Source organism: Loxodonta africana, chromosome 13 (assembly GCF_030014295.1).
Source record: "Loxodonta africana isolate mLoxAfr1 chromosome 13, mLoxAfr1.hap2, whole genome shotgun sequence".
Taxonomy (NCBI): Eukaryota; Metazoa; Chordata; class Mammalia; order Proboscidea; family Elephantidae; genus Loxodonta; species Loxodonta africana.
This window is the reverse complement of record NC_087354.1, coordinates 52,475,879-52,502,322: the sequence shown is the minus strand read 5'-3', so window position 1 is coordinate 52,502,322 and position 26,444 is coordinate 52,475,879. Positions and strand designations below refer to the sequence as shown.

Sequence of the window (26,444 nt, the reverse complement as noted above, 5' to 3'; positions counted from 1 at the left end):
GAACCTATTCATTTCCCAACTATTCTCTTTTAACACCTGACAATTCCAGACCTGTGTTGTGAAAAAGGTCTCATCATCCCATTCTTGAAACTTTTGAATCCATAATAGGGTTCCTGGTGACTTTTTCTTTCATGCCAGGAATAATTAATTAGGCTTTGGGAAAAACTAAGCATGACAATAAAAACATGGGCAAAGGGCATCAATAGCTAATCTGAGTGAGAGATCAGGTTTTCCTCATTTTCCTTTTTGGATTCATAAAAGAAAAACCAGATGTAAATCTTAGTAAGACGACAGACTAATTGTGTTTAAGAAAATGGGACATTACCCAAATCAAGAGACTTGGTCAAGGTCATACAGCTAATTGGCAGTGGCAGCAAGGCTGTGCACATACTTCCAAGTCTTTGCACAATGACCCTTGAACAACTAGCATCTCGTGCAACGGAGGCCTGGGCACCGGTGTTTTGGGAACAGCACTGCCAGGGTAAATGTTGGCCCCGTTGAGATAGGGGCCTTCACTCTGTAGGCTTAAAGGCTGCCTTCTCAGGCAGACAAATCCTCATGGACATATAAGCCACCCACGCCCATTCCAAATCAAAAAAAGCTCACCTCTTCTTCCTTCTGAAAAGCCAAATGGACACTCCCAGGACAATACAGATGCCAAGAACGCTGGCCAGGGCCACAGAAAGGATGATGCCTGGTGAAGAGGCAGTGGACACACCACATTACATCACCATCTTCTCTTGCCCATCGTCCCCTCCCACAGCACACGGGTGTAAAATCAAGTGGCAGTGCCCGATCATCCACAGAAAGGTGCTATTTCCCCAGCTCTGTTCTCAGACTCTGGGATCCTGGTCTTTGGCTTAGCAGGACATGCCTGGAGTGCTTAGAGGGGCCACTTGCAAATTAGGGCAATTCTCCAACAGGGGTCCTCAGACTTGCACAAGGATCATCTAAAGAGCTTGTTTAAAATGTAGACTTTTTGAGCCCAGCCCTCAGAGACTTTGAGTCAATCTGTTTGGTGGGGGGGCCCTGGGAGTCTGCATTTTAACCAAACACCTCCAGGTGATGCTGATGCAGGTGGTCCATGAACCACACTGTGAGGAACCCTGGGCTACAGAATGAGAACTTACTTTGTCATAGCTTGCTGGATTTAAGGCCCATTAGATGCCTCTTTATTAGCTTTGCCCCCAAATTCTATTGCACAATCTGAAGCAGTTCCAAACAACCAGTACCCCATCGTCAAGGTCCACAGCTGGTCCCCCAGCTGGGCCCGCACTGGGCTCAGGTGCATTTTTAGGCAATGGCCTCCCAGTATGGCCAACATAAGGTCTTGGATAGGCTCCCTCAATGTGCCCATGCTATAGTGTGATTAGGTCTTTCATTAGGAAAGCATTTGATTGGCAGTTCATCTTTGAATCAAAGAGTAAATTGATAGTAAGACCCATAGCAAGGAGGGTGTCAGGAGCTGGAGCGACAGCACAGAGAAGCAGAGAGGGTGGGCTGGAAGGGTCACAGGCCCAGATCACACCCAGAATCACAGCGATCACCCAGCTGCAGCATGCACGGCCGGCTGGCCAGCCACATACCCATACTCAGTCCTGTGTAGGTAAGGTCTTGCATTTCCAAGGAGGAAAGAAAAGAGAGGAATTAACCCAGAGTCAAACTGTGCTGGATTTGACCAGTACATTGAGCAAAGCTCTACCTTTGGTTGGTTGGAGGTACCGGGGTTATGCAAACCTTCAGGGATAGTTAACCCTTGGCTCAGGTGATTGCCTGATGGGGTAGAGAGAACTGCCTGCCTAGGGAGTCATACCTTGATTCCCTCCTGCTGGTGCTCCTCTATCACGACAGTCTCTTTGGTAGGGCAAGACTTTAGTTTTTAACACAACATGGCCAAAGAAGGAGGTGAGAAGAATCAGAGTTTACTTGAGTAGGTTACTATTGACCTTTCTGGTATCTGCCCCTCTTCATAAGCAAGGAATCTGCCAGGCTCTGGCTGGGTGGGGCTGGTGGAGCCCAGCTGGAACCTGCCACCAGACTCCCCCATCCCCAGCCCTCCTGTATCCAGTCTTGTCTTCATGGTTCAGTTCTATTTTTGCTTCAGGATTCCTGGACAAACTCGAGAAATTCCTCCTCCATACCAGCCTCCCTTCTCTGCTACACAGAACCAGACAATTGAGGATTATGGCTTCTTCCAGTGAGCTTCCATTAGGATGAAGGAGGTGAGTGAAGAGTCCTCCCAAAACCCCAGTGCCGAGTCCTCAGTGGTGCTGAAATAGTGGCCGGCTGTGTAAGGCGAAGGCCCACAGTTGGCCCACTAGGGACCTCCCCTGGGGAGAGTCATGTATGAGTTCATCTTTTTTTTTTTTTCAGTGAGACAGAGGAGCCCAGCCTTGAAGCTTCTTCCAGGTTCTCAGACCTCTTCCCCATTCTCCCAAACAGGCCCTCTGTCTAAAGAGTCTCTGTTTAAAACACACATATCCTCTGGTCTCAGTGAAACTTCTAGCATGTGCAGGAGGAGGTGCTTTTTCTAAATCACACTGGAAGCCAGAGTTGTGCAGATGGTGGCCGCCCAGCCCAAAACGCAGGAAAGTCCGCCACCCATAGAGCCTGTGAGGTGACTGAGACCCTGGGAGAACACTGGCCAACTGTGAGATGCCAGCAGAGAACCAGGGACTTCATCCTCAGAGTACTCAACACCCCTGGGAACAGGCCTGAGGCTGTAGGGTGAGGCTTTGATCATCCCCCTTCTCTTGTCCTGTGACCAGAGTCTGGCTGATCCCCCGAGAGCCATCAGCCCTGCATCCTTTTGCTACTGTCCTCTTCTGCAATTTCAGATTCAGCCTGTGAAGCCTCAGTGGTCCAAGGCTAGGCCATGGGAGGCCCTGGGCTGGCTTGCCCAGGTGGCCCCAGGCTGTCGTGAGGATGAGTACAGTAGATATGAAGAGCCGGGCACAAAGGCCAGGGTGGCCTGTTCGTCCTGCTCTCATCTGCCACCAGCCTCCCAAGTGGCAGAAAGAGTGGTTTCCCTGGTCAGATTCATAGTCCAGACCCCTTCTCATAAGCTAAACACAAGGACCAGTCTGTGGCTTGGGCAGATGCTGAGGACATGAGTCCCCACCTGGGGAGAGCATCAAGTATTTGTACAGCACACACTCTGTTCCCTCTGGGGTTCTGCACAGCATAATTATGATTTTTTTTAAGGTATCCAGAGGCCTTCGTCCTCAGGATCTTAAAAAAAAAAAAGTTATGGTTTCTTTTCCAAGCCCTTCGATGAAATATACTTTTATTCTCTGTTCCTGAAGCTCCAGACATTGTGGTGCCAAACCAATTCTCACCACATGAGGCTGTGACCAGTGGGCCTCACCACTTGGCGGGGTTTCTAAAGTCGTCCTTTTCAAAGTCACCTCAAACATCCTGAGAGCCAGACAGCCCCAAAGAGCAGAGCAGCCCGATCCGTGGATGGAGAAAGGGTCCTTCACGCTGTGGTCTTAGGGAGCTCAGTGAAGTCTGTGGAAAGCAAGGCCCCCAGAGAAGGGACATTTCTCAAGGGCGCAGGACCCAGCCTGGTGGCTCATCTAGAGGGTCTGCTCTCTGCTTCACTGTGCAGTGTTTTGAGCTATAATTGGCCCTAAAAACAATCACATTCAGGCAGTCCCCAATTTACAATGGGGTTCCATTCCATCGTAAGTCGATTCTGACGTAAGTTGAATACCTCTTTTTTTTTTTTTTTAGTTTTCACAGCCTATGATATGGCAATGTTTTGAACAGTAAATCATATCATTGAACATCTGTGAGTGAACATCTGAGAATAACATCAGCAAATTACTAGCTGCAGTGTTATATGTAGTATATATTACTAATGATAAGATGTAAAAAAAAAAAAAAAAAGATGGTTGTAAGTGAAGTTCACTGTAACTCAAATACTTCATAAGCCAGGGGACTACCTATTTAATCCATTGCTCTCACCCGGACTTCTTGCTCCTAAATGATGACTTGTAAGCATCTAAACTGCCTCTCCCTGGAGACAATAAAATGAGACCAAGAAGCCATGGAGACAAGGAAAGCCCCAGAGACTGGGACAGATGCTATTGAGAAAAGGCTTCAGTGCAACCAAACGAAGCAACTTTGAGCAAGCAAAAAGTGTTAGCCACTAAGGAAGAGGACTGCCAGTAAAGGTGTCATCTAATATTCTAAAAACTCATGAAGCTCAGGGCAGGAAGACTGTCCCCTCTCAGCAGAGACAGCACCAACCAACCATCAAGGAAGTGGGGCTTCTCTGCAGAGGTAGACCAAGTCCACAGGGCCTGGGCCCATCGAGGCAGATGCCAAAGCATTTGCTAACTACAGGGAGAAGCAAAGGCTGGACACTGAGGAACTACAGCCCAGAGGGAGAAGCCAAAGCCTGCATGGCAGCAGAGCTTCACAGATGAGGACCCAGCTTCTGGGACAGTGAAGAGCAGGCATCAGAGATGATGCAGGGAGAGGGCACAGCCAGAGAAACTTATTTTCAGATTCAAATTAGAAATGGTCGGTTTCCAAATGAGGAATAAGACAGGCAGTTCTCACTGAAGAACAACGAGGCAGGCAGGAGAGACAGAGACACGCTGGTTCATAGAGGTCGCCCATGAGAGCCACTGGCTGACAACTCAACAGAAGGAGAGACGTGGGAGAGTTTCTTGGTCACCATACAGTGCTCGGGTTACGTGTCAGGGAGAGCAGAGATCGGACAATACGACACAGAGAAGGAAATCACACAGATACAGAAGAATCCATTGGCACAGGCCTCCTTCAGGAAGGTACAGACAGCTGGAGGAGGTGGGTGAGCCACCTGCCTCAAAGGCGTTGCTACCTGTTCTGGGCTGGCTCCAAGGCGGCAAGAGCTGCATCTTCCACTGCCATTTTGCTGGACCACGGGACGCTGGTTAACTGCTTTTGAGGTCTCCTGAAGCCTCAAGTGTAAACACAGACCGGTCCAGCAGGATGAACAAGCACCTTGCTTGCACAGCTTGTGGTTCCTAGAACGAAGGTCTCGTATTCTCTAGATCTATTTGTGATTCTGTTTGATGTGGAACACCATCCTTTTCCTTTCAAAGCATTCAAGTATGGACTGTTTTTGTGGCTGGCATGTTATATAGTGATAAGACATAACATATATGTAGCTCTCTCTTGACTCATGGCAACCCCATGCATTACAGAGTAGAACTGATCCATAACGTTTTCTTTACTGAAGAAGAATTGATGCCTTTGAATTACGGTGTTGGCAAAGAATATTGAATATACCCTGGACTGCCAGAAGAACAAACAAATCTGTCTTGGAAGAAGTACAACCAGAGTGCTCCTTGGAAGCAAGGATGGAGAGACTTCATCTCATGTATTTTGGACATGTTATCAGGAGAGACCAGGAACATCATGCTTGGTAGAGGGTCAGCAGAAAAGAGGAAGACCCTCAACAAGATGGGCTGACACAGTGGCTGCAACAGTAGGCTCAAACACAGTAAAGATTGTGAGGATGGCACAGGACCGGGCAGTGTTTTGTTCTGTTGTACATGGGGTCGCTGTGAGCTGGAACTGACTTGACGGCACCAAAAAACAATCTTTATGGAAGCAGATTGCCAGGCCCTTCTTTCATAGTGTTGCTGGGTGGGTTTGAATTCCAACCTTTTAGTTAGTAGGTAAGTACAAATCATTTGAGCCACCCAGGGGCCTTATATAGGTCTCGAGCAGTCTCCAGTTTTGTAAAAGAGGCCAGGAAAGATTAGGTTTATCAAGGGGGTTGATAGTTTACATAAAATCCAACTTCCCACCCAAAAACCAGCTTAAGGCGGTAAAAACTCCTATTGCCGTGCTTAATAAGTTGCAGAGCTAAGTAACTGAAATTCTAGTTCTCTCTTTGGATGATGTTTTGGAAAGAAAGCAAGGGAGATGCCTTCAACAACCACACAGCATTCTCGCCTTTGGAGGACGTATTTAACTGGGGAGTTTTCCCTTATTAATACTATGCAACCCAACAAAGAACTATTTCTACAAAGGACTCTTCCAGAAAGATACCAGCAGATTGCATAAGGCAACTGGTTTCATTCAACTGTTACAGGGACTGAGGGCTTTGCCTTCCAGATTGCAGGAATGCAGGCCCAGAACAGAAAGCCTACTGCTCCGAGGGCCTAAATCTAAGTGCAGTTGGCATGGGTTATAATGTCAGCTCTGGGTGCCGAGTATTCCAAATTCCCTCCGATGACCAAACCTGTCTGTGCTGAAGGTAATGGTGGCGTGTGGCTAGGACTGGGGCCAGAACAGCAATCTGAAAGCGGGATGGCCTCTCTAGACAACTCCCTCCTAGACCGTCAAAGCTTGACAGCTATGTTCTAATCTTTAATTTTTCTTAAACAGGTGGAGTGATTGATTTGTTGGCAAATTGATAACAAAGCAAAATACGACTTAAGCAAACTAAAATTTGACTACTGGCCAGGCTTAGGTTCAAATTATTCTGCAGACAAGACCCTGCAGGGGAGAGGCAGGAGAGGTGGGTGGGTTACATTCTTCCAACAAGCCTGTAATGAGCACCAGGCACAATGCCAGGCGTCAACAATGAAGACAAGGTCAACCATCCCTGTCCTTAAGAGGCTTGCAGTGTGTGTGTGTGTGTGTGTGTGTGTGTGTAATATATACATTTTTTTCAAACTGAAAAGTACCACAAGAGGGATGAACAAGATGTTCTGCAGCACTAAAGAAGGATGGAAGCCACCTTAAGGGCGATCAGGGAGACTTCAGAGAGGAGAGGATTAGAGTGGGGTCTTGAAAGAATTTTCCAGGTGGAAGAGGTGGAAAGGCATCCCAAAGGTGCATCGTGTGTACAAATGCCTTGAACGCCCCTGCTATGTTAAGGGAGGCCCTGTGGTTTGGCGTGGCAGGGGCCCTAGAAGGCACGGATGGATGCTGCAAGGAGATGATGCTGGAAAGATCAGCTGGGCCCAAAGCATAAAGGCAGTTCCAGCTTTCTGCCCAACCACTTTTCCCAGCTGTCCTTCCTGCACTGCTCTGCTCTGTGCTAAGGCTCGTTGGGAGCAAGATGACCATCCAGGATGGGGCTTCCTGCCCCCATAATGCCTAACCTGGGGAATGTGCAGGAAACACGATTCATTGAATTAGCTTAAATGAAGGAACTAGGGCGTTGGTTCTTAGCACATTTGACGATTGGTTCTCACTCTTCAGTCCCGTGTGTCCAGGCCTAGGTACTAAACGGTGGGAACTCCTCTGGTCAGTCCTTTGGAAGAATTGATGCTACACTTCCATCTGATAGTTTTTATTTATAAATAGGAACTTTTAGAAACACAAGGTCAATAACCACAAAGCATACAATCCAGTATAAAATGATTAGATAATTAGCCATCTTACCTTTGGAAGATTTTTGTTTAAGTTTTATAAAACTATCCAGGTCATTCAGGGTCAAGCAGATTTTAATTGTGCCACTCCACAGATTTGCCATTGGTGAGAACCCTGCTCCTCTACCGTCCAGCACTCCTGTCTATGTGTGCCTCAGCTGCCTCTGGGCTCTGTGCCAGGCGACGTGCAGTGGCTCAGAGCAAGCCCACTAAAGACATGATTATAGAAACTGTTTGGCTTCCTTCTGTCCCTCAAGTTTCCATCGTCCTGACATGTTGAAAACAGGGCTCGGTAATATGACCATTCAGGTTGGATGCCTGCTTGCCTTATTACACATCACCAACCAGACCCAGTGTTGGTTGACGTCATTGGCCAAGAAGAGGTCAACTCAAAGAAACCGAGGATCAAGTCAAAGTTCTAAGCCTTGGCCCCTGTGGACTGTGCAGCTGCCTCTGCCCTCTTTCTCCTTTCCTCGCACAGGGCATCTGACTTCCTAAGGAAGTCTGGACTGGTCCCAGCAGATGACCCCCTTGCCAGAATCCCACTTTGAGGATAGTGAATCTCGTTTCCAAAATATAAATCAAGACTTCCCTTTGCACCACTTGGAAGAGGCACTTTTTAAGAGCTGAAAAAAGTGCCTGGCATGACTTCTACCTTTTCATGAAGAGTGGATATTTTAACCAAAGGCGAAGAGAAACACAACATACAAGAAAGAAAAAGTTGGTACAAAAGGGAGTGAATGAGGCATTCTGAAGAAAGATGCTGCTTCAGAGGCATCTGGTCCCCTAATAAAGGGATTCGTGGGCTTCTCGTCTCTGTACCCAGTACCAGTGCCATCGAGTCGATTCCGACTCATAGAGACCCTGGTAATTCTCTCTCATCTCACTTCTCTTAGCCTTCAATCTACACAGTTATATTAAAAAGAAAATCACTTAGATTCTAAAGGAAGATGAGGAACAAGGATTCCCTTGGGTTTGTTTGTTCTACGTTAGTAACTTCCACCTTACTGTTTCAGGATAACTATTATGGGACTGAAAATGTCATCCCATAACAGAATAAAGACCAGGAAATGTGATATAACACTTCTAGAATCCTATGATAAGAGTTTAAACAACAACAACAACAAAGCACCCTCAATTCAGGGTCTAGGACAGTTACTGTACAACTCCTAGGGTAGCGAGTCTCAATCAGGAGACATTTGGCAATGTGTGAAGATATTTTGGGTTGCCCCCACCAGAGGGATGTTACTGGCATCTAGTGGGTAGAAGCCAGGGATGCTGCTAAACATTCTACAATGCATAAGACAGCCCCACAACAAAGAATTATCTTGCTCAAAATGTCAATACTGTGGAGGCTGAGAAGCCCTGCCCTTGGGCCAAGTTGTAGCTAGACTGTTAACCCCTTGAGAACAGAAACCAGGTCCTATACTCCTTCTCTAACCCTCAGAACCTATCACAGTCTAGGTACATAGCAGGCTCAGGTTAAATGATTCAGTCCCAATTGCCCCAATTTGGTTAAACCTTAGATCTTCCTTCCAAAGTCCACATACTTTCCCTCAAAAAGGATTTTCTGAACATGACTTTGCTCCTGGCAGAATTTTCTGACTCTGTAGTTCTTGTTAACGTCCAGAGAAAACCCTGAATAAATCAGACCCTGATTACAATCATGCCTTAGTGGAAGAGTCTACCAAATAATTGTGTCCAAACTGCTCAAGGCTCATACTGACATGCAGGCTGGCACCATAAACCCTAAATGGTATGTTACAGCCTGAGGCCACTCCAAGCTGAGTGTGGGAGGGCCCACCTGAATGCAGCACCCCTGGGAGGATGGCCTTTGGGGCTTTGCTCTTTTGAGGCTGCCTTCTCCTTGGGAAAGAACCCCTTTGCTGCCTATGTCTTTGGGAAGTGTGGCCAAGTTTCTATAATCAGCCTCCAAATGAACAGATTTGCCTTGGACTGCCAGGGATCCTCTCGCCAAGGAGAGCGGGGCCCAGCTTGGGCTCTCGGAAGTCACAGCTCTGGGGAGCTGTGTGTGGGGAGGGGGCAGTGGCAAAGCTGCATTTGGGCTTTGATCTTGATATCCTAAGCCAGGAGTCAGTCTTTGAGCTTACAGCTTAGTGCTTAGAGGCCCCCCAAGCTCCCTCAGCCAGACTAAGGGGTCTACTGAAGCGCTCTGCTACAAGCAGCAACTTAGACCTCAGCAGGTCTAAGAAGATGGCTAATTATCCCCATCGGTACAAGTGGGGATTCCTTCTGCATGTCAGACTCAAGTTCCTGCCCGGTTTCTTCCGATCCTCTGTAACTGTCCTCAAACCATGTCCCTGCAATGTAAAGCCAGGGTTGGCAGTTGTTAGTGTCCACTTAGAATCACAACACAGCAGCACCAAAAGGGTATTAGATGACCTGGTCCAACCCCCTCGTTGTGGCTGAGGAAACCAAGGCCAAAGAAGGGATGTGATTGGCCCACATCACACAACCAGAAGAAGACAAAGCCAGGGCTTGAACTTGAGTCTCCTGACTATGTTGTTGTTGGGTGCTGTTGAGTTGATTTTGACTCATAGTGACCCCACGTGACAAAGTAGAACTGCACCATAGGGTTTTCTAGGCTGTAATCTTTACGGGAGCAGATTGCCAAGTCTTTCTCCCCTGGAGAAGCTGGGTGGGTTTGAACTGCCAACCTTTCAGTTAGTAGCCGAGTGCTTAACTGTTGCATCACCAGGGCTCCTTCTACTGACTATATAAAAAAGAAACCCATACCCGTTGCTGTGAAGTTGATTCCAATTCATACCAACCCTATAGGATAGAGTAGAACTGCCCCACAGGATTTCCAAGGAGCGGCTGGTATATTCGAACTGCTGACCTTTATTGTACTTTAAGTGAAAGTTTACAAAGCAAGTCAGTCTCTCGTGTAAAAATTTATATACGCCTTGCTATGTACTCCTAGCTGCTCTCTCTAATGAGACAGCACACTCGTCCTTTCCACCCCGTATTCCCCATGTCCATTCAACCAATTCCTGTCCCCCTCTGCCTTCTCTTCTCTCCTCCAGACAGAAGCTGCCGACATAGTCACATGTGTCTACTTGAGCCAAGAAGCTCACTCCTCACTAGTATCATTTTCTTTCTTATAGTGCAGTTCAATCCCTGTCTGAAGAGTTGGCTTTGGGAATGGTTTCAGTCTTGGGCTAACAGAAAGTCTGGGGACCATGACCTCTGGGATCCCTCTAGTCTCAGACCAATTAAGTCTGGTCTTCTTATGAGAATTTGAGGTCTACATCCCACTGTTCTCCTGCTCCATCAGGGATTCTCTGTTGTGTTCCCTGTCAGGGCAGTCATCGGTTGTAGCTGGGCACTGTCTAGTTCTTCTGGTCTCAGGCTGATGTAGTCTCTGGCTTATGTGGCTCTGTCTCTTGGGCTCATATTTACTTTGTGTCTTTGGTGTTCTTCATTCTCCTTTGCTCCAGGTGGGTTGAGGCCAATTGATGCATCTTAGATGGCCACTTGCTAGCGTTTTCAGGCCCCAGATGCCACGCACAAAGTGGGATGCAGAATGTTTTCTTAATACATTTTGTTATGCCAATTGACGTAGGTGTCCCCTGAAACCATGGTCCCCAGACCTCTGTCCCTGCTACTCTGGCCTTCGAAGCATTCAACTGTATTCAGGAAACTTCCTTGCTTTTGGTTTAGTCTTGAACTGCTGACCTTTTGGTTCGCTGCCAAATGTTTAACCACTGCGCCACCAGGGCCCCTCTATGGACTATAGGGAGAGTATTGCCCTTCTCCCCCTGACATGGCCTTGTGTAGACCAGGTCAGAAAACAGCTGATAATAGAGTCCTTGCACCACAAGCAGAATTCTACCTGATCTATATATCACTAGGCAGAGTTTTTAGGTTTTTAATATTATTAAATATTATTTAAAAGTTGAAGTGCTTCAATTTAACCCTTGAATACTATATACTCCATTTAAAAGAATTGGAAAAGAAGAAGCTATATCTAGAATAGATCACAAAGGAGGTAATTCTGTGCTTCTAGGCACTTCCTAGAAAGGAAACTGGTAGTCATCAGCATATACATTCTCAATTTTTAGGAAGGGCCATTGTTCACAGGTTCAGTTTTCAGGCAGAGAAACTGAGGAAAAGTTTAACTAATGGTAACAGGAGAAGGGAACACAAACCACAGATTCTCAGGCAGGTCTTAATTCAGTATCTGAAAGAGAAGGATGTAATTCTGACCACATGTGTAGTCAGTCCAGAAGGTCAAGTTTCCAGAGCTTTCTTGCAAGGACCTTGAAACACAACGTTCAACTAAGCTTAGTAGGTGATAGTTATAATCTCACACTCTAAGAAAGGAGCAACAAGAGAGGTGCACCAGGTGAGAAGCGAAGACTCGATTCTCTGACAGGTGGGTTAATGAGTTCTCTAAATATGAACACCTGGTCCAGTTTAGTCCACAAGTGATACAAAGGGCTGAAAGATGCAGGGGTGGTGATTCCCACCACATCCTCATTCAACTTGCATATTTGGCCTGTGCAAAAAACAGACAGATCGTGGAGAATGACAGTGAATTCTGGTAAACTTAACCAGGTAGAGACTCCAATTGCAGCTGCTGTTCCAGATGTGGTTTCATTGCTTGAGCAAATTAATACATCTCCTAGTACCTGGTGTGCACCCATTGATCTGGCCAATGTCTTTTTCTCCATACCTGTTTTAAGGACCACCAGAAGCAGCTTGTCTTCAGCTGGCAAGACCAGAAATATACCTTCGCTGTCCTACCTCAGAGCTATGTTATCACTTAGTCCACAGGGACCTTGATCACCTTTCCCTTCCACAAGATGTCACAATGGTCCCTTAACTAACCTCCTAGCAGCACAGATGGCAGAGACAGAGGGCAAGGCCCCAGAGTCATACAAAATGGACATCTTGGCACCATGTTCCCCCCAAAACACTGTATCTCCTCACCTTGTCGGAAGGAGACGTACACCAGCCTCTCGTCAAACTTCTGGACCTGCCGGAAGTTGTCGACCAATTCTTTGGGGGAAGGGTCATCCACACCTGTGCAGTACAGAGCTGTCTCCAAAGCCAGCAGCTGAGGAAAAGAGCAGAAACATACCCTGAACGCCCAGTGACGACAGGAAAAGAGCTGCCAGCCCTTACGCTTCCCACCTGAAAGAAGAGCCCGGAACCAGCCCCTGTGGTGCTCGGTGGTGGCATGTTAGAAAGCAGCGGGAAAGGCAGAGAACTGCTGTGCACATCCCGGGGGTATGGGCACTGCTGGGTCTGCCTCCACCTCCCAAGGCTCAGGGAAGGCCAATGCTGTTGGTTCCTGATTACCTGGGGGGTTGGGGGCTCCTCAGCCTCTCCTCTCATGAGCCTGAATCATAACTAGGCTTTAAATTAGAGGGAGCCTCCAGGCTTGTTCTGACGGTCACATCGAAAGGAATAAAAGGAGGGAGGCAAGAGTTTCACAGGTCATCTGACGCCTAAAAACCAAACCAAACCCACTGTCGATTCTAACTCATAGAGACCCCATAGGGTTTCCAAGGCTGTAAATCTCTTCAGATGCAAACTCCATGTCTTTCGCCCTTGGAGCTGCTGATTTTAAACCCTCGACCTTTCAGTTAGCAGTTGGTCGCTTTAACCACTGTGCCACCAGGGCTCCTTGTCTGATGCCTGGCTCCACGTAATTTTCATACACCCACATAGGTTATATAATCTGCTTCCGAGGCAGTTTCTGGGTTAGGATGTTACTGCTTCCCCGCACATTTCATCTCTGATTCATCACGCCTTTATTCCTGTCCGCCGACCCCTGCCATTTATCTGGGTTACTGACATCAGAAACGCATAGTCAGAAGGAGGGAGAGACACTGAGGCTGTCCTGGATTCAGGCAGCCGCAGGAAGGCGGGAGACCATGAGCCTGTGTGCAGCACTGCCCTGGCCCTGTCTCCAACTACAGCCATTTTCCTTCTCTGTGGATTTCAACTGTGGGGTAGAGGGTTGAGCAGTGACCTGGTACTCAGAAGACCTGGCTTTGGGTCTCAGCTTTGTCACTAACCAGCGAGTGATTCCAAAGTTTCTTTAACTCTCTAACCCTCGATAAAATGAGAAGGTTAGAAATGATTGCTAAGGATTTTATCCCCCAGCTTTGCCTTAAACCCTGTGAGTTTCTTTTGAGGGCAGGGACCCTGATTTACTCATCCCTAGAATCCCAGCCTCCCCATCTGTGAAATGACTTAACCCAATCCTGTCTTTAATTTGCCCGTGTAAAGAAACCATGCTCTCTCCCACCTGGGAAGTGAATACCATCCAACCACTAAGGGCTCTACTAGGAAATACAACTTCACAACTCTTTTTTCGCAAGTATTCATTCTCTTAGCTTGACTTGATAGCTCCACTTTTGAAGCTCAGCCTGCGACTTCCGCAAGCAGGCTGCAGCACCCAAGAGCTATTGCTGTTGAGTGGATTCTAATTCATGGAGACCCCATGTGTGTCAGAGTAGAACTGTGCTCCATAGGGTTTTCAACGGCTGATTTTTTGGAAGTAGTTTGCCAGGCCTTTCTTCTGAGGCACTTCTAGGTGGACTGAAACCTTCAACCTCTCGGTTAGCAGCCAAGTGCGTTAACCATGTTCACCACCTGGGAACTCCAGCTTACCAGGACACTTTCGATATTTGGGGAGATTTTAAACAGCTGCCACAAGACTCTAAGTGAGGAGATCAGTGGTGGGGTCCAAGGTACAGAGTGGGCTCTGACTTAGACAGGCATGGCAGTTACCTGTTCCTGAGAAATCTGCACAGGGTTTCGGAAAACAGTCCAGAGCACAGTGGGGTGGCAAGGAGGTGTGGTGAGGGACCCCCTGTAGCGGTAGTACTCCTCAGGCCTCTCAGGAAGCAGCTCCTCAACGTTGAAACCTGGAATGGGCACTTCTTGGCCTGGGGAGACACGTCGGGGGGTAATGGTGTCAGCCTCACTCCATAGGGCAGAGGGCAGCTGAGCATATGACTGAGCCTTAAAACCTGAACTAGCCCCGTTCTGGACCTTTCAGCCCAAGGACCTGGTCACGACACTGTTCAACAACCTGCTGCCCTACGCCTGGTGAACACAGAGGCACCTGCCCTGCAGTTGTTCTTCCTAAGGTCACATGTAGTTGTTGTTAGTGCTATGGAGTTGGCCCCCAGCTCACGATGACCCCATGCACAAGAGAACCAAACACTGCCTGGACCTGCACCATCCCCATGATCAGTTGTGGACTGGACAGTTGTGATGCATAGGGTTTTCACTGGGTGATTTTTCCAAAGTAGATCACCAGGTCTTTCTTCCCAGTCTATCTTAGTCTGGCAGCTCTGCTGAAACATGTTCAGCATCATAGCAATACACAAGCCTCCACTGACAGACATAGGGGTGACTACACCCTTCTCCAACAGGGAGTGAATAAGCATCCGAGGACCACTCACCTTTGTACTTTACATCTTGAAGGTGACTGAAGATCTTGTCATATGATGGATTGAAGGAGCCCCTCTACAACAGAGACCAGGAAGGTGGATTGAACTGTTGGGCTGGCACAGAATTCCACAGGCTGAACGTGGATTGGCAAATGCTAGTGGCAGGCTTAGCTGCGGGTACATAGCTCCTGGTATGGAGGTCCCCCCTGGAAAATCCACTGTACCAGGACAATTATGAAGGCTCACTAGGCTATTAGGGAGTTAGGACGTCCTTTTTTAGCTGATGGCACCAAGGCTTCAGAGTCCCAGGGTACTAGCTGTGCACCTGATTATGTGGCTGTGAGCCTGAAGGCCACGACTAACATGTTCATCTAAGCCAGAGCTTAAGGGAGTTCTGAGTTCATGCAAGCTAAGTCAGACAGGAAGTGTGTTGGGAAAGGAAGTACATATTGTCTTATTAGGGAAAAAAATGCAAGTGAATCAGGAGATATTTCCATTTCCTGGGTACAGGATTAAGGAAAGAATTTATTTCAGGGTCCATACATAGGACGGAGTGTGGATACTGGGAGTTGTATCAGGGGTTCAGGCATCTGGTGGGGGCAGCACTGAACAACCACCTTCCCCTACCAGGCTCTCCAACTGGGTGATTCCGTTCCTTATGCCAGAGAGCTGAGACCGGGATTCATACTTCCAGTGTCACCAAGGACATGCCCTTGTCTGCTGTTCTGCCACAGAAAGCACTGCCTCCAGGCCAAGAGAGAAGCAGCCCTAGAGGGGAAGATCCCCTGTTCTGGAGGCAAGACACGGCCAAACAGGAGCAGCTTACCAGGGCCACATATACCCAGCCAACAGGTGTGCGTGGAACACAATGCCGTACCCCTATCTCCTTCCTGCTCCAAATTTCACCTAAAAACCCTGTAAACAGCTCTTACCTCAATGAGAATAGCTAGGACGGCAAGGCCTTCTGATTTGTTGCTGGCAGTCCTGGCGTCGGGATACAGATCCGAGTTATAATGGACGACGTGCAGCTGCAGAGGGAGAGAAGTCTCCATCAAGGGATGAGCGACTCATGGGAACCTTTCACTTGTGTAGGAGACTCGAGTCTCCAAACCGAAGGGCAGAGCCCCCCTAGGCTAGACTAGGCCTCTCTGAGCCTCCTCTCACACACCCTACTTTCCCCTTTTCCCACAGGCCTTAAAAAACCAAACCAAACACGTTGCTGTTGAGTTGATTCCAACTCATAGTAACCCTATAGGACAGAGTAGAACTGCCCCATAGAGTTTCCAAGGAGTGCCTGGTGGATTCGAACTGCTGACCTTTTGGTTAGCTGTCGTAGCACTTAACCACTACACCACCAGGGTTTCCCCCACGGGCCTTGCTAGGCTGTAAACTCCACCTGGGCAGACTGTGTCTATCTTATTCACTCATTGTACCCTCAGTGTCTGATACGGTGCCTGGAACATAGCGGATGCACAATAGATAATGAATGAATGACCCAATCAATGAATGAAGGGGTTCTTATACTGGCCATGAATAAGCTTTGGCATATTTCTCCTCCTTCTGATTTTTCAAGTGGAGTGCAGTTCTACTTTGCAACACATGAGATTGCGATGAGTTGAAATCAGAGCTTCAAACTGGTTCTTCCCAGTTCAATCCCCTGCTGAGAATTTGCCTTTCCACTCAGATGTACTGAATCAGGATCTTTAGAATGTAGATTCAGATTCAGTATATCTGGGGGTGGAAATTTCAAATTCTCAGCAGGTGGTCAACCAGAAAGACCAGTTCAAAGCCCTGCTATATATCTAGACAATTAATGCATTTTTGTAGATTCTCTGCCTCTTGGGACTATGACAAATACTGAGACTTTATATCTGTTTCTTTCATTTCACTTCAGTCACCTCTTTTCCATGTTATGTGGCTGTAAATAAAATTCAAGTGTATTTTATTGAATACAGTTTCAAGTTCCCCATTTTGACCTTTTCAAGTGGCCCTTTCTGATTTTTAAAAATCAGCTCAAATTATTTCATCCTTTTTTTAATTATTATTATACTTCAGATGAAGGTTTACAGAGCAAACTAGCTTCTCATTAAACAATTAGTACACATATTGTTTTGTGACATTGGTTGCCAACCCCATGACATGTCAATACTCTCTCCTTCTCAACCCTGGGTTCCCTATTACCAGCTTTCCTGTCCCCTCCTGCCTTCTAGTCCTTCTGTTGGGCTGGTGTGCCCCTTTAGTCTCGTTTTGTTTTATGGGCCTGTCTAATCTTTGGCTGAAGGGTGAATCTCAGGAGTGACTTCATTACTGAGCTGTCCAGGGGCCATACTCTGGGGGTATATTTCATTTTTTTTTTTAATGTGGTCCTCTGTTAAGGATTTCTTAGGGGTTTCCACTTCACCGACTTTCCCTCCAAAGGACCTATCCTGCCACACTGCCCCACACCATCTTGGCCTGGAATAGAATTCTATTTGGCTCAAACCCCAAGCACCTAGGTCCTTGATTCCGTCTATGGCTGATCTCTGAGCTTGTGGTCTGTCTTGGCATTTTTCTTCTCGTGTTCAGATTAGATCGTGAGGCAGTAAAGGCTAATACAGGCATAGGGAATTCCCTACAGAGGGGATCATTCAGAAAGAGTCTTTTTTGTTTGTTTGTTTATTATGTTTTAGGTGAAAGTTTACAGCGCAAATTAGTTTCTCATTCCAAAATGTATACACACATTGTTTTGTGACATGGGTTGGAATCCCGCAAAGTGAGAAAGACTGTAATAGAAACTAAATCCAGAAGAACTATTACTCTTCCAAGGACCCTGCATAGGAAAGCTGCCATTTTAGGGTCACCTGATAGGACTCTCTTTTATTGGCATTTATGGTCCATCTTCACCAGACCAAGAGTCTGGGAACATGGCTTACTGGCAGAAATTACAGTAACTATAAATATTTCAAAATGACAAACCCTTCCAGCCTACACCGTAACCCCTTCTTTATTTCTCATGGGGAAGGTGAAGGCTTCACATTGCAATTGCCTAAAAGAAATTGCAGTCCTGCAAGGTTCAGAGAGGGGCCTGAGCTGAACTGCGTGAACCTCCAGGAGTGCCATCTGATCTGGGACAGAACTATGTCCCCTCCATTCTTGGAACTAGACCTACAATTAGCTGAGGTAGCAAGCAGTTCAGTAGTTAGGAACAGAGAATGGACAGGTTATTATTCACTGCGGGCTTCCTGGGCTGAGCAGTAGCATTTATCCCTTGCAGAAAAAAAAAAAAAAGCAATAACCAGTTGCCACTGAGTCGACTCTGACTCATGGTGACCCCATGTGTTTCCTATTAGGACTGTGCTCCATAGGGTTTTTCAATGGCTGATTTTATGGAAGGAGATCACCAGGCCTTTCTTCTGAGGTACCTTGGGACTCAAACCTTTCAGTTAGCAGATGAGCACTTAACTGTTTGCACTACCTGAGGACTTCTACCTCCTCGTACTGCTCTATCAATGTTCAAAACCATAGCCCCAAGCTCACTCTGCAAACTGCACACTGTGGTACAGGAACAATCTCCCCCTCCTGCCATGTTCTCTTGGCATTTTGGATTAGCACCTCAGGGTGACCAACAGGATGCTGTGCTGACATCCCGAGCTATCCCTCTGCAAGTCTGTGGTCACCTTCATGCTGTGCACATTATAATGCCAGTCATCACTTAATTTGTGGCCAGGGAGAAGAGCGGCTCTGGACCTGGGTCCCCATGTCCCAAAGCTCAACCCATGGCCCAGGAAAGGAAAGATGGGATGAGAAAGATACATGGAAACAGCATGACCTAGGAAGAAGACTGAGAAGTTTGGGGGAGCAATTAACCCAGTGTGACTCAGCAGTGGGATGTGTCAGCCAGACCAGCTGATGAGATCTCAGTCAGTGCAAATAGAAAAGGAGCATGCGGGTCCCATTGGACCACCCTGGGAGCACTGCCTCCTGAGTAGCATCACTCACCTAAGGTCACAGTGTCAAGCTCAGCATGTTCAAAAGCTGAAGGGACCAAGACACCACAGATGGCCTGCAGGGTGGCCAAAGAGGCTGTAGCTTCCTGTGCCGCTGACAGGCCTGGGGTGGGTGTGCAGAGCATGCAGGAAGCCCCCATCTTGTGCTCTGATCATATTTGCACACAGACCACATGAAGGGGTCCCAGCCCACCCATCCCCAGTGACCACAGCTTCTGCCAGCCTGGCTCCCCTCACCTCAGCAGCAGAGTGCCTCCCGCCGATGGTGTGCTCTGAGCCGTGGGGGTTGTTCCGGTTTCCCCAGTGCAGGTGCAGCTGCGTGGCGCTGTAGCGGGACTGGAGGCCCTGGATGTACATGTCTGGGGTCAGGCTCAGCTTCACTGTGGGGAGGAGAGAGGCAGCCTTAGAGCCACAGGCAGCTGAGTGCTGCTAGAGAGCAGCCAGGTACGCAACACCTGCCCAGGCTCAGAGGGGTACACGTGGATGCAGCGAGGTGGAGACTGCAGAGATGCAGCCTGCAGGTCAGAAACCTGGGCTCTTTCCTTGCGAATGTCCCTGTTTTCCCAAAGCAACTCTGGCGGTACCAGCACCTTCTTAATTCCCCTTGGAAAGTGATGCAAAAACACTGATACTAGACCCGTGGGTGAGACGCTAATTTACATAATCCATCTGTTTTTTTCCCATTGCTGTCGAGTCAATTCTGACTCATTGCAACCCTATAGAACAGAGCAGAACTGCCCCATAGGGTTTCCAAGGAGCAGCTGGTGGATTTGAACTGTTGACCTTTTGGTTAGCAGCCTGGTTCTTAAGCACTGTGCTGCCCCCAGGGCTACCAACTCATGTATTAGACACTGGCTATAAAGCTAGGACCTTAATGAGGTACCTTCCATGCTTTAGAATTGCCTAACAGCAACAGTAATAATTGCCATTTATGAAGCACCTACTACAAGCTAGGTCTGGACATACAAATTCTCTAGTCTTCACAGCAACCCAGGCAGAGAGCTATCAGTATACCCATTTTCCAAATGAAAGCTCAGTGAGGTTAAAGTTCTTTCCCCAGAGTTTCATGACTCATAAGTAGTCAAGCTGGGATTCAAATCCAGGTTTGTTTGACTCCAAAGCCTGGGTGCTCCCCACTAAACTGCGTGGCCCCGTGAGTAATTCCTGATGTCCCAGAGTTCACACCAGCAGTACAGCCAATGGGCCAAGGTACTCAGGCCTATCCCCTCCCCCATCCCAAGAGATGAGCTTTGTTTGAGAGGTGCTGTCCTGGTAGAACCTCCTGAGATGCTATGGATTGAACTGTGTCCCTCAAAAAGATAGGCTGAAGTCCTAGCCCCCTGTAACCTGTGAATGTGACCCTGTTTAGAAATAGAATCTTTGACGATGTTATCAGTTAGGTTAACATGAGGTCATATTGGAGTAGAAAAAAACCAAAACCAAACCCACTGCCACGGAGTTGATTCCAGCTTATATCAACCCTATAGGACAGAGTAGAACTGCCCCATAGGGTTTCCAAGGCTGTGATCTTTATGGAAGCAGACCGCCACATCTTTTTCCCGTGGAGCAGCTGGTGGGTTCCAACTGGCGACCTTTCAGTTAGCAGCTGAGCACTGAACCACTGTGCCACCAGGGCTCCTTTACTGGAGTAGAAAAAAAAAACCAAAACCGTTGCTGTCAAGTCAATTCCGACTCATAGCAACTGTATAGGACAGAGTAAAACTGCCCCATACGGTTTTGGTTAGCAGCCATAGTTCTTAACCACTATGCTACCAGGGTTTCCTTATTGGAGTAGGGTGGGTCCTAATCCTATATGACTGGTATCCTCATTAAAGAGGAGAAGATACACAGAGACAGGGAGACAGAGGAAGGACACCATGTGACACTGCAGCTGCAAACCAAAGAATGCCCGGAGCCACCAGGAGCTAGGAGAACAGATTCTCCCTCAAAGCCTCAGAAGAAATCAACACTGCTGACACCCTGATCTCAGACTCCCAACCTCCAGAACTGTGAGAGAATAAATTTCTGTTCTTATAAGCCACCAAGTTTATAATATTTTGTTACGTTGGCCCTAGAAATAAACACCCAGGTCCAGGACCTCCAGCATCCCTTGGTGAGAGACACCCAGGCATCCTTCAGGGACCTCCCTGCACCCTTCCCTGCTAAATGGAAGAGAACAGGGCAGGAAGTCAAGGGAAGCTCAGACATGTCCCTCAAGCCCTTGAGGTCTCTACTCACCTGAATGGCCATTATTGGTCAGGATAAACTGCTCGTTGGCAGATACGTTGTAGCCTTGGAACTCGAGAGGCACAAGGCTGGCGTCATACTGGAGGATGTCGCTGTTCAGGTCGATGGGGGACTGCAGCAGGCCCCCACAGGATGGGTATTTCTTGAACCAGCTCCTCTCTCCATCGGGTCCTGGAAGGAGAGATTCAAACCCAAGATTGTCAGTTTTCCGTACAGGATTTTTTCCTCACCCTCTGTTACAGATTGAATTGTGTCCCCAAAAATGTGTGTCAACTTGGCTAGGCCATGATTCCCGGTATTGTGTTGTTGTCCGCCATTTTGTGATCTGATTATCCTATGTGCTGTAAATCCTAACCTCTATGATGTTAACGAGGCAGGATTAGAGGCTGTTATGTTAATAAGGCAGGAGACAATCTACAGGATTAGGTTGTATATTGAGTCAATCTCTTTTGAATTATAAAAGAGAGAAGCGAGCAGAGAGGAGAGGGACCTCCTACAACCAAGATAGAAAAGCCAGGAGCAGAGCGCATCCTTTGGACCTCGGGTCCCTGCTCTGAGAAGTTCCTAGACTAGGGGAAGATTGATGACAAGAACCTTCCCCCAGAGCCAACAGAGAGAGAAAGCTTTCCCCTGGAGCTGGTGCCCTGAATTTAGACCTCTAGCCTCATAAACTGTGAGAGAATAAACTTGTTTGTTAAAGCCACCCCTTGTGGTATTTCTGTTATAGCAGCACTAAGGAACTAAAACACCCCCTGTTTTCAGTACAATGACTCCTTTCCTCCAGAGATAAATGCTTCAAAGTCCAGAGATCTCAGCCTACAAAATAAGGCCAGCGAACCCTTCAAGACCAACCAAAACCAAAACCAAACTCACTGCTGTCGAGTCAATTCTGACTCATAGCGACCCTATAGGACAAGGTAGAACTGCCCCACAGAGTTTCCAAGAAGCGCCTGGCGGATTTGAACTGCCAACCTCTTGGTTAGCAGACATAGCACTTAACCACTATGTCCCCAGGGTTTCCACTTCAAGACCACCTGCTCTTAAAGTGATGTGGGAGAGGACTAGAGCAGTCCCATGCCAAAGACTAGAGCCCCCCAAATTCTGCTTTATTTTGTACATCATTCATTTTTTGACAAAACACACAACCTCTTCACAGGAAGACTTGTTAACTTTCAGCAATTTGGTACCTATTTATTGATCACCTACTCCAAGCTAGGAATTGCTGGGGGCCTTGGGGCCACCATGGTGAACACAACAATAGGGCCCCTACCCACTCAAGCTTGCATTCTAGTGAAGAATTTCTTGGATCCACTAGGTTGCCCCAGGTTGGACCACAGCTCTAGGTAGGATTTTGAGGCTGCTGGATTTACAGGTGTGATCTTCTTGAAAGGAAAATTTAGAGGACATTGAGGTTTTTTTGTTTTTTTTTTTTTTGTACTTCAGATGAAGGTTTACAGAACAAACTAGATTCTCATTAAACAGTACACATACTGTTTTATGACATTGGTTAACGACATGTTAACAACACGACATGTCAACACTCTCCTTTCTTGACCTCAGGTTCCCTATTACTAGCTTTCCTGTCCCCTCCCGCCTTCTAGTCTTTGCCTCTGGGCTGGTGTTCCTCTTTGGTCTTGTTTTGTTTTATGGGCCTGTCTAACCTTTGGATGAGGGTGAACCTCAGGAGTGACTTCATTACCGATCTAAAAGGGTGCCTGGGGGCCATACTCCCAGGGTTTCTCCAGTCTCTGTCAGGCCAGTAAGTCTGTTCTTTTTTTGTGAGTTAGAATTTTGTTCTACATTTTTCTTCTGCTCTATCGGGGACTCCCTATTGTGATCCCTGTCAGAGCAGTCAGTGGTGGTAGCTGGGCACCATCTAGTTGTACTGGACTCAGTCTGGTAGAGGCTGTGGTAGTTGTAGTCCATTAGTCCTCTGGACTAATCTTTCCCTTGTGTCTTTAGTTTTCTTTATTCTCCCTTGCTCCTGAAGGGGTGAGACCAGCGGAGTATCTTAGATGGCCACTCACAGGCTTTTAAGACCCCAGATGCTACTCACCAAAGTAGAATGTAGAACATTTTCTTCGTAAACTGTGTTATGCTAATTGGGCTAGATGTTCCCTGAGATTGTGGTCCCCATAGCCTAGAGGACATTGACTCTTGATACCTACATATAAGCAAGTATGGAACCTAACCTAATGCGGAGGCTAGAAAACGTCAGGTAATTACAGGCCTGGAATCACAGAGCTAAGTGCAAGGGTTTAGGCTGGGGAAGAGTGTAACAATTCTATAAACTAATTATTACACCATAATCCACAAACCATCAGTGAGGAGGAACAGGCTTTACACAAAGAAAATCCTCTGAGATGGAAATAAACAACCCCCACATTCAGATAAACTTTTCTACTCTCACAGGGAAAAGTCTTTAAAGAATGTTAACTAAAAACCAAAACCAAACCCACTGCCGTCAAGTCGATTCCGACTCATAGCGACCCTATAGGACAGAGTAGAACTGCCCAATAGAATTTCCAAGGACTGCCTGGCGGATTCAAACCGCCAACCTCTTGGTTAGCAGCCGTAGCACTTAACCACTAAGCCACCAGGGTTTCCTGAAGTATGTAAAGCTATTTTAAAAAGATTACCTCCCAAAGTACTTCAGTGGGTTTTCAGGCTGAGGTTTCCCCAGAAAAGCAAATACAGGCAGTTCCCGGGTTACGAACATCCAACTTATGGACAATTTGTACTTAAGAAGGGACTGCCATAAAGCCTATTACATTATATTATATACTACATTATATTAAAAATCTGAGTTAAATACATACAATGGTCCACAATAACGAATGCACACACTACTTTGTGACACTCAGGAAAACATTATATAAAGGTAAAATATATGCAATATACTAAGACAGACATTTGACTAACTGACCCTAAATAAGAACTATATGTACTTGTTCCAACTTCACCTACAAATTCGAGTTAAAGACAGATTTAGGAACATAACCCGTTCATAACCCGGTGACTGCCTGTCATTGGCTTGTCACGACTGGGTAGAATGATGGTGTCCTGTGCCCATGGTGCCATGGAGTTGGCAACCAAGCTTTGGTATGTGGGGCCATTCATCAGTATTTTGGCACAAGGAAGGGTGTTAACTAGAGCAAAGGGGAAGGAACATCACTTCTTCCATAGAACTCTTTCACAGACCACAGCACTGTTTCACAAGAGTGTAAATATGTCTATCTGGCCCCTCAGGATGACCACCTCCTCCACTGTATCTTCTGACTAGGGACACTCACCTAAGAGTGTGACAGTCACCATCAGCTGCTGTCCAGTAGGAATCATCCAGCTAATGGCAGTCCATGTGTGTTAGGGCAGAACTCTGCTGCATAGGGTTTTCTTTCTTTTTTTGTTTTTTTATTCTGCTTTACGTGAAAGTTTACAAGTAAGCCATGTTCTCATACAAAAACTTATACACACATAGTTATGTGACCCTAGTTGCTCTCCCTACAATGTGACAGCACTCTCCTCTCTCTACACTGTATTTCCTTTGTCCATTCAATCAGCTCCTGTTACCCTCTGCCTTCTCAGCTCACCTCCAGTCAAGAGTTGCCCACATATTCTCGTGTGTCTCCTTGAGCTAAGAAGCACACTCCTCACCACTATCGTTTTATGTCGTATAGTCCAGGCTAATCTTTGTCTGAAGAGTTGGCTTTGGGCATGGTTTTAGTTTTGAGCTAACAGAGAGTCTGGGGACCACGACCTCTGGGGTCCCTCCAGTCTCAATCAGATCATTAAGTCTGGCCTTTTTACTAGAATTTGAAGTCTGCATCCCACTTGTCTCCTGCTCCATCAGGGATTCTCTGTTGTGTTTCCTGTCAGGGCAGTCACTGGTGGTAACCGGGTACCATCTAGTTCTGCATAGGATTTTCAATGGCTGATTTTTTGGAAGTGGATCACCAGGCCTTTCTTCCAAGGTGCCTCTGGGTGGACTTGAGCAGCCAGCCTTTTAGTTAGCCACTGAGTGCATTAACTGTGTACAGCACTCAGGGACTCCACTTGGTACCTATGTTCATTTAAAATGCTAAGAGGAGTAGGTCTCCGGCTTAGATCTTCTAGGCCCTGTCACACTGGAAACCTATAATTTATCAGACTGTCAAACTTTGGACATGCCTTTTTGGAAATGTTAGAGCTTGAAAATTATTTCAGAATCTCCAGTCCAACCTTTCACTGGATACGTCAGTCAGAGTATCTACTGAGCTATACTGTTTTCATTTCCAAGGCCTTAGGCTCTGAATTCACGGCAGCTCAGCCACACCAAGGTGGCGACTGGCAGAGAAGAGGGTTGAAGCACGCCCAAGTAGGCACTCCAGGGGTTAACTGGGCTAAGATGGTTAGTCAGCTGAGGGCAAAACCGAATTCTCCAGGGACACCCAGGACAAGAGATGAAGCAAGAGTGATGTATCATGTAAATCCTGAGGGTCAGAAAGAGGCACAGCTGCACGGCAGCAAGACTTCCCGGAGTGAGGCTGCTCACAGATGGCACTTGGGCCCCAGCCAGGGTGGTGTAGCTGCCAGGCTGACATGAATGGAAAAGCTCAGGAAGTAGACTCATAACGATGAGACGATTTCCCCTTACACACATGACTAAGGGGACAGGGCTAAACGAAAGGCTTCCTTTCCTCAGAGCTGAGGTTCCAAAGATTTCGCCAAGAGGGTGTGTTAGGGATAACTGAGAGCTCCTGGAAGGCCAAAAACCAAAAATCCATTGCCGTTGAGTCGATTCTGACTCATAATGACCCTACAGAACAGAGCAGAATTGTCCCATGTGGTTTCCAAGGAACGGCTAGTGGATTTGAACTGCCAACCTTTTGGTTAGCAGCAGTATCTCTTAAACACTGCGCCACTGGGATGTCTCATTTTCATCTCTGTGACCCCATGTCATGAGTAAGATCACACACATAATAGACACTTGGTAAACATTTCCCAAAGAATTAAAAACTGAAAAGAACAGAGAGCTTGGGAAATGGTCATGAGGAAAAATTATTTAAAAAAAAAAAAAAAACCTAAAAACTCTTTATTGGAAGGTTGGGCCAGATTGGAGTCCCTGGGTGGTGCAAATGGTTAGGTTTGAGTCTACCCAGAGGTGCCTTGGAAGAAAGGCCTGGCGATCTACTGCTGAAAAAATCAGCTACTGAAAACCCTACGGAGCACAGTTCTACAGTGACACATACGGGGTCGCCATGAGTCAGAATCCACTCAATGGCAACTGGTAGGGGCCAAATTGGGTATTTTGGAACATGAAAGACTAAGGGCACTAAGGGAGTAGAGGTGCTGTTGGCAGACCCTCCTTGGAAAGAGAAGCAGCTAGAAGGGACTGGGACAGTGCAGAGAACCAG

General features: G+C 47.1%; 1 protein-coding gene across 4 annotated transcripts in view; it reads right to left on the bottom strand.

Annotated features, from left to right (window-relative positions):
- Positions 1 to 26,444, bottom strand: part of CA12 (carbonic anhydrase 12) — a 63,641-nt gene that overhangs the window by 2,020 nt on the left and 35,177 nt on the right. For 2 of the 4 annotated variants that reach the window (XM_010598030.3, XM_023558316.2), the window contains exons 3-10: positions 21,043 to 21,222; positions 19,042 to 19,184; positions 15,751 to 15,846; positions 14,831 to 14,894; positions 14,151 to 14,308; positions 12,339 to 12,465; positions 1,587 to 1,613; positions 607 to 694 (exon numbers count right to left, since the gene is read on the bottom strand). In XM_010598030.3, coding sequence (XP_010596332.1) covers positions 607 to 694; positions 1,587 to 1,613; positions 12,339 to 12,465; positions 14,151 to 14,308; positions 14,831 to 14,894; positions 15,751 to 15,846; positions 19,042 to 19,184; positions 21,043 to 21,222 — 883 coding nt within the window. The remainder of the gene's footprint in view (positions 1 to 606; positions 695 to 1,586; positions 1,614 to 12,338; positions 12,466 to 14,150; positions 14,309 to 14,830; positions 14,895 to 15,750; positions 15,847 to 19,041; positions 19,185 to 21,042; positions 21,223 to 26,444) is intronic. The other 2 variants (XM_010598031.3, XM_003418344.4) reach the window with 1 other exon arrangement.